Genomic DNA, 8728 nt, shown 5'->3' with positions numbered 1-8728 from the left:
TCTCAACTCATGTCCTCTTGTTTGAATCTCCCCTACTCTCAATGGAAAAAGCTTATCCATGTCAACTCTATCCATAATTTTAAATACCTCTACCAAGTCCCCCCTCAACCTTCTACGCTCCAAAGAATAAAGACCTAACTTGTTCAACCTTTCTCTGTAACTTAGATGCTGAAACCCAGGTAACATTCTAGTAAATCTCCTCTGCACTCTCTCTATTTTGTTGACATCTTTCCTATAATTCGGTGACCAGAACTGTACACAATATTCTAAATTTGGCCTTACCAATGCCTTGTACAATTTTAACATTACATCCCAACTCCTATACTCAATGCTCTGATTTATAAAGGCCAGCATACCAAAAGATAATAAAATAACTTCGAATTTTCTGCAATGACTGACCGAACTTTTGGCATCACCGAATGCAAAGCTCAGACTGTATGATGAAACCTTCCCCACTTGACTGATGAGTGCAGCCACAACAATGTCCAAGGGGCCGGCCTAACACCACTCACAGGCCAAAACCCAGTTGATGAGCAACCCCCGCCACATACGTCTCCAACATGCATTGTAGTAACAGGACTTCTTCAGGACTGCCTCCTAAACTTGAAGCTGCTATCACGTACAGGAACAAGGGGAGCAAGTATACAAAGACGACGATACGGGCCGAGGCTCAAAACATGGACTATCTATCCAATTCCATACATGCTGCCTGACCTGCTGAGTTCCTCCAGCAATGTGTGTGTGTGTGTGTGTGTGTGTGTGTTGCTCTGGATTTCCAGCTTCTGCTGACCCTCTATCTTAAAGTCCCATCCTGCCTTGGAATTGAGTTGTTATTTATTTGCAATCAACAGGTCTAGATTTTGGAACACGCTTGCCAATAGCACTTGAGATGTCCCTCAGCAGGAAGATAGCAATGGTTCAAGAAGGAGGCCACCACCTTCTCAAGTGCTTTTAAGGATGGGCAATCAATGCTGGCCTTTTGGTGCTGCTCACAACCCACTCATTAATGTACGTCACCTCATTCATTCAACATTACATTATAAAAAACGTTTCATAGGTGACAGTGGCTGAAAACAGACACTCTAGAGCCAGAAAAATAACGCACCAAGCCACTGGTAATAGTAAGTAGAAGGCAAGAGGGTAAACAATGGAATAAGGTGTAAGAGGAACCCAAAGAACTGGGGAATCAATGTGCAACTATCCATTGGTATTCCAGATTCCAGTTACATCTAACTAGAAACATAAATCATAGAACATCTTTATTAGAGGTGAGAACAAGAAAAATACAAGTTTCAATATGGATATTACACACAACCGCTCTAATGATGGCTATTTACATCTGTGACCCCTTTCCAGTTGTACAGGTCACAGTTCCATTAAGCAAATGACTCCTACCAGCAGTTTCCTGCTCTGCGTCAGAGTAATTAGGACTGTCGAATCCACCATGTTAAACAGAATTCCTTTTGAAAGGAAACCTGCATTACACTTAGCTGCTTTCATTTCTAATGTGCAGAGGATGGCACCAGATTAATGAGTCCATTTCAGTGACTGCACTCTGGGATCAGATCTTGGTGTTCACGGGGGTAAGTGACATGTACATGTGACTGTGTTGAGAAACCCAGAGGTCTGGAGGCTTCCCACATGCTGTGGAGGTCTAACACCACAGTCTGTGACTTCCTTGGGTCCCCGTTTTGAATTCTGCTTGGTCAACCTCTATTTAACCCTAAACTAATCACGGGACAATTTACAATGACCAATTAACCTACCCGGTGTGTCTTTAGACTACAGGAAGGACCCAGAGGAAACCCACACATTCCATAGGGGATGTCCAGAGACCAGACACAGGACACTGGGATTGAACTCCAGACTCTGATGCCCTCAGCTCTAATAGCGTTGCACTAACCACTCCACAACTTCACTCTGGCAACCTCTGGGATGACACTGGTGCCAAGCTGTATCGGTGCTTGCCCTTCCCTTGCATCAGTGACGTGGAGAGGGGGAACCCACTGCATGGGCAACAGCCGGTTCTTCAAATCTTCCCGCCCAGGATGCACCCTGGAGAGGACACAGTCCACCAGATGTGCAAACCCGTCATCCCCTGGGATCGACGGCTGCCTACTATACTGATCAGTCCACTGAGTCAAACGTGGGTCACTTCTCCCCATACAAACTGTGTTCATAATCATCCCCTGGGATCGGCAGCTGCCTATTACCGTGGAGCCCGATTTTGCATTCGTCTTCCTCACCACCGACTCAACCTCCAAGTTAACCTTTAGGGAATCCTGCACAAGGGCTCCCATGTCCCTTTTCACCTCTGGGGTACACAGAGTCTCTGGTGGAGTAGAGGAGTCAACAGGAGTTTGATTGTGCAGGGGGTAACTCACCTGTGCCAGCTGACTGGTGCCATTCCTCAGGGAGGAAGTGTACTGTAAAAACCACAGCCTCTTGCCTCTCTGATCTCACTGGCCCGGTTCAGCAGGCCAAGCACCTCAATGAAGGAAGCCAGGAAATTTAGCGAGCCTCTCCCTTCGCTTCCCTGCTCCCCAGCTCCCTGTGGTGCTCCCAGCCCTGACGTAAACGTGGACCTTCTCCGGATATTTTCCCTAGCTCTTACTGGTCCGCAAAGCAGGCCTGTCAGATTGAAGCAACCTTCAGAAACATCTTGGATATTTTGCACACATCTGAGTAATTCTGATTTTGCCTGAGATTGATCCAACTGTTGTTCGATGAATTCTCCCAACTTTTATTTTTGTCAGCAAAAAAGGAAATGAAGCCTCAACCATACTTCTTCCGGATTGGTTGCTTCGCTTGGCAAATAAGGTGCCCCCTGAGATCCAGACAGGTAGTAAAGTTGAGTGTAGGAGTGTGTGGGGTGTAGAACGAGAGCAGCCCCAGATTAAACCCTCTGAGGTTTGTGAGGGTGCAGAGTCCTCGGAGCTGTGCGACGCTGGGATCTCCATTTCCAATGGAAGATATTCCAGCTTCTTTCACTTCATGAGCACCACTGCATGTGATTCTCTGGCATCACCAACCACTCCCAGGAAAACAGGTGAAGTGACTGCCAGTCTTCCCATGCTGGGCACCTACATTTTTCACAGCTGATAAATAAAATCATTAAGACCAGGGTCCTATGCAGCGAGGGTCCAGCATAACAATATCATTAAATATAGATACATAATGTAAATCAATTCAAGCAGCTCCTACAAATGCTTTAAAATTTAAATTCCGATGTATTTCCTCACTTAAAAGAAAATTTGTTTCCTTCCTACCACTTTGACAGTTGTCCTGGAAGATGTGTGATTCTTAATTAAAGTACATTGATCAGACATATGGTTCTTCTACATAGACCAACCAAACTGGCCTAAACACACAGAGGAAAGTGGGCACTTCCCACATTATCAGAAAATGACTATTAAAATAAGAAATTGTAAAAATAAACTCATGATCTGTTTATAAATTGAATATCCCAAGATTCAATTATCTGCTTTAGTTCTGTTGCAATAGTCTGGGTCGCACCTTGTGCCTGGTTCTGCATTCAGTTTTCACATCTGATAACAACTGCCGTCTCTCTCTCTGCCGGCCTTCAGGTTGTCCACTATTTCCAGCCGTATTCAGAAATTAACAACCTGCCTTATTAGTTCACAGGTTTCATAGTTCAATATTCATTACAAATTTAAAAATACATTGATTAAGTCCAAAACTCTTCTTTACAATAGCGGTAAAAGGCAGTTGGAATATCTGAAAGACAAGGAAAACGAACACAGTATTACCATGAAGTCGATCTGTTCCTGCTGTTTCTGACCTACAATAGAGACCTGAAAGCCAGATCCTTGATGGACCTCAATATCAGTAAAAATCTCATGCCTTAAACTTTGCACGTTGTTCTTCCTGGGACTGAGTGAGTCCAGTGTGGAGTTCCCTAAGCAAGCGCAATTGGATAAATACAAAATATGAAAGTCTTTAATGACAGGAGTCACAGTCCGTGTTTCCTTACACTGCCTGCTTTTGCTTATCTCACACACTGTCAATGACTTCCTTCTTGGCCCCTGAATGTTCCTTGATTCTTCTTTGCTTTCATTTCTGGAAGCCTTTTCAAACTATCTCTCCTACTACTTGTAATTTCTATCAGCTTCTTTGCCTCTTCTGTCACTCAGTGCTGATCTTGTTCTCACCAAGTCTTCTCTTGGCTTAGGCAAAGGCCACTGTAACTTCATCCACATTGGGAACCCCTGGCACTGTTGATCAGTCTTTGTGGGTTCAGCTGTACTGATCAAATTTCCATGTGTGTTTCCAATCTCGGGTCAGCCTTGCTGATGTCTTAAGGAATGACACTCTGCCATAGCCACTTTCAAGGTTTGTATCTGTGTTTGAATTTGCTACCTCTTGCTGTGAGCACTCCTGTGCTGTGTTCAAAGAACAACATGGGCCAGCTCCTAACTTCTATACCTTGGGTCTGTTCCTACATTGATCCCACAGCCACTTTATCCTTGAATCCATCTAACGCCATAGCCCAGACCCTCTGCTGACTGGAGGTAGGAAATGTAATGGCCATCAAAGAGTCAGCAACACTTGTGCAGAAGATTGATAAAATGCACTGTCCAGCCCTTGCAGAGCCGCCTTCTCTACTCTGTGCCTCTGTCAGTCTCCTTCATGAGCAGGTCCGTCACTGCCGCCTGTACTTCCTGACACCTGAACGTCATTCCAGCTAAATCCCTGCACCAAACTACTGAACTGGATCACACAGGGGATAGAAACGTGCAGCTTCCCATTTATGATGACTCAAGCACTTCCTGAAGTTGAGCTTCTCGCCTCACAATTCCGACAATGACTTCCGTCATCCTCTTAACGATCTCATTTTGGTTGCTCCAGCTCAGTACAGTGCGATTGCTTTCCTTCCTCCATTGACACATTTAAAATATATATTTCTATCTTTTTCCCCCTGAAATTGGCCTTTCGCTCTACAAAGCTCAATTGTTTCCCTGTATAGAACCTAGACTGGCCACGTATCCAGTCTCTCTCCACAATTTGCAAGTTAACGTTTGCCATCTTTACGTCATGTTGTTCTGACAACACACGCATATAACCTTGTAATTGATTTGGCATTTTACTGAGTGGCTTTTCCACACCATCTGTTTCAAAGGTACATTTAATATCAAAGAAATGTATAAAATGAACACCCTGAAATGCTTTTTCTTCGCAAAACAGAGGAGTGACCCAAAGAATAAATGACAATTACAATGTTAGAACCCCCCCCACCAGCTCCCCTCCCTCCCTCGCGTAAGCAACAGCAAAGCAACGATCCCCCCTCCCTCACCAGCAAAAAAAATCATCCGCACCCACCGCTGAGCACCCAAGCATGCAGCAAAGACACAGGCTTGCAGTACCCAAAGACTACTCGCTCACCCGGCATTCGACATAACACGGGAGAAAGAGACGTCTCTGTTTCACAGCGAGAGGGGAGACATTACAAACAACCCGCTGGTTTACGATGTTAAAAGATGTTTATCTGAACATCTCTCGGCCTTATTTGATCCTCCGGAGTCTTTGGATTTCCCGTCTGAAGGCTATTTTGCTCAGATCTTTCTTCACATCCACCAACCACCAAGGCAAGAACAGGAAGAGGCCATTCATAACCAATACCCCAACAATCAATGTGACCACATCTGATCACCTCCCTCAGTGCCATTCCATATCCCCAATTCCCTTGAAGTCAAAAAGACTACTGTTGCTTTCCTAACGTTTGGACAAGTGGAATGATTCTATTATTTCCTCTGGCGTTGAAAGGTGTGTTTCCAAAGAAAAGCATCATCAGCCTTCAGAAGCTGGTGCACAACTTTGCAGCTAGACTGACAACCCTAATTATTTCTGAAATGCTGTCGTAGGAAACATATTTATTTATATGCACCCTACCAGATATATATACCTCTAGTCAGGGATTCTCAGAGTTTGTGAAGGGATTTGCTATTCAAGTTTTCTGAATCAAATCAGTACGCTTGGTGAAAGGCAGCCAGTCACGGAGAATTCCTGAATGCCACTTTGGGGCTAACCGAGGTGATTGACTGGCCAGGTGGTCAACTGAAATGGTCAATGGTTGGCTGAGGCAGATGGATTTGGAACTACAGGCAGATGGAGTTGGAACTTGCACAAATTTGGCAGGTTTGCCACAAATTCTACTTGCTTCTCGCCACCATTTCTGGCTGGAGCTGATGCTCCACAACCTCAGCATTTTATTCAACTTTGAGTTGAGCTTATGGCAGGTCGGAACAAAGTTCGCTCGTTTCCTCCTCTGCAACATAGGAGCCAGGGAAATTCACCTTTCAATCGCTTGAACCTGCTCCCCCTTCAGTTGTGCTACAGATGAACGTCTGCATTCCAACTCCACCTACCAGCTTTGTTTGACATCAGTCTACACTGTTAACCTACATCGGTCTGCATTGTGGTGGGAGTGTGGCAGGCCCATTTGGTCAGGATCAGAATGTGTATGCCATCATGAGCAAGCACGAAATGAAGCTGAATTTGAGGAGTGGGCTCCACAGGATAGGCTTGGTGATGCCATCAAAGGGTCATGTACAGATGGTGGTGCCAAACCTTGCATTTCTCTTGAAGTTGGTGTGATAAAGATCATGATTATCATGCATCTCAACAGACACGATTCATACCAAGGGGGTGTGTGGGTGGTTGTGGATATTGTTACACCTTCACATCAATCAGAGAACTTACCGATTGGCCTTTAAGGAAATTAAATCGTTCTCATTCAGACTTCTGGACTGAGAAGGGTTTCTGAATAACTTAAAAACAGTGGCTCGCGTGACTACAATAAACACTACAAAGAAAATTACAGCCATTTCTTGAACTACAAAAAGGACTTTTCCATGCAGAGGAAACAGATTACCTGACCACAAATGTGTTCACCTCCTTTCCAGAAAATAACTCTTCTGTCCATGGATTGGTGTAGATTGGCCCAACTACAGTGGTCACGGGATTGAGGTTGTGTGGGCTCTGGATTTTGTTAGCTACTCTTTGAACCTGTGTTACTTTAGAGACTGACAATTGAAAGCTACTATTCTGCCAGCTCTTCTGGAACTACTTTTGAGCAAATGTTACAATATGTGATTGTAATTAATAGTCAACATCCATTGGACTTGATTCAAAATGACACACTACACTGCTTTGGAAATTTAGCTCTCTGCCTTCCCAGTAATGATCTGCTAACCAACTGCCTGAGGAGGATGTGAGAATACTCAATAAATTTATTCACATTAAATGGTATTGTTATATAGAATCTTTGAGTTATACAGCACAGAAACAGGTCTTTTGGCCCACTGAGTCTGCGCTGTCAATCAACCACCTATTTATTTTAAAAGTTACACTAATTCCATTTCTACTTTCTCTTCATTTTCCCTCCATGTATCATGTTCAGCTGTACAAAGGCCAATTTAACCAACCAACCTCCACGTGTTTGTGGGTGAGGATCTGATGCGTCAGGTCCAGACAGAACAGGCAAACTCCACTTGACCGCACCAGAGCTCAGATCTGAAAAGCCAGGCTGTTGGGAGCGGTGAAGTTGCACCACTGATTGGTGCATGACCTGCTTGTTTCCTGGTGATGTGGCATGTTCATTAACACATTCAACAGCTTAATTAAAGTGAGTGAAGTACATTTATTTTGATCCATTCAAGCTGCAAGGACATCTTAAGCCCCTTTATGGGAGATTGCTCAGCCGTATTTCCTTCTTGAGCACATTGGCTTCGATTGAAAACTTGTCCAAGTTTACTGATTTAAGGTTGCAGAGTTACAAATATAAATTAACAGAGCCCACAGGGCCTCTTCCCTCTCACCCTGCAACCAGTGCCCAGGCAATGACGCTTTCCATTAGCAACCAAATTCTGATGCTGACTTACCAGAATCTTGCTAACTTCACCAAGGTCCATTTGCACTAGAAGGCCCTCCAGAACCTCCACTGTCGTCTGGAGGAGGCGAGTCATCTCGGTGGGATATTCCCCTTTGGGAAAAAAAAGAGAACATTTTGAGTAAGTTTATGAGAACTTACACAGAGTGTCGCCCATTCCACACTGGTGGTAAGGACAAGGAAAAACCAGCTACACTGGGGAATTTCAGAGCCATCAATCTTAACCCTTTGGAAATCCAAGTCAATATTTTGCATAAAATCTACATCTTTTGATGTAACATAGAGCATTGAGTACAGGAGTTGGGATGTAATGTTAAAATTGTACAAGGCATTGGTGAGGCCGAATTTGGAGTATTGTGTACAGTTCTGGTCACCGAATTATAGGAAAGATGTCAACAAATTAGAGAGAGTACAGAGGAGATTTACTAGAATGTTACCTGGGTTTCAGCAGCTAAATTACAGAGAAAGGTTGAACAAGTTAGGTCTTTATTCTTTGGAGCATAGAAGGTTGAGGGGGGACTTGATAGAGGTATTTAAAATTATGGATAGAGTTGACGTGGATAGGCTTTTTCCATAAAGAGTAGGGAAGATTCAAACAAGAGGGCATGAGTTGACAGTTAAGGGGCAAAAGTTTAGGGGTAACACGAGGGGGAATTTCTTTACTCAGAGAGTGGTAGCTGTGTTAAACGAGCTTCCAGTAGAAGTGGTAGAGGCAGGTTCGATTTCGTCATTTATAAAAAAAATTGGATAGGTATATGGACAGGAAAGGAATGAAGGGTTATGGGCTGAGTGCAGGTCAGTGGGACTAGGTGAGAGTAA

The 8728-nt window shown here is 44.1% G+C and overlaps 1 protein-coding gene across 1 annotated transcript in view; it reads right to left on the bottom strand.

Annotated features, from left to right (window-relative positions):
* Positions 1-1242: 1242 nt before the first annotated feature.
* trim44 (tripartite motif containing 44) overlaps positions 1243-8728 on the bottom strand; it is a 95629-nt gene continuing 88143 nt past the window's right edge. The window contains exons 5-6 of the mRNA XM_059975434.1: positions 7902-8002; positions 1243-3738 (exon numbers count right to left, since the gene is read on the bottom strand). Coding sequence (XP_059831417.1) covers positions 7918-8002 — 85 coding nt within the window. The 3' untranslated portion in view covers positions 1243-3738; positions 7902-7917. The remainder of the gene's footprint in view (positions 3739-7901; positions 8003-8728) is intronic.

The sequence above is a fragment of the Hypanus sabinus genome, chromosome 7 (genome assembly GCF_030144855.1).
Source record: "Hypanus sabinus isolate sHypSab1 chromosome 7, sHypSab1.hap1, whole genome shotgun sequence".
In the NCBI taxonomy this organism is placed as follows: domain Eukaryota; kingdom Metazoa; phylum Chordata; class Chondrichthyes; order Myliobatiformes; family Dasyatidae; genus Hypanus; species Hypanus sabinus.
Note: the sequence above shows the minus strand (reverse complement) of the source record. Positions and strands in the feature narration are given on the sequence as shown.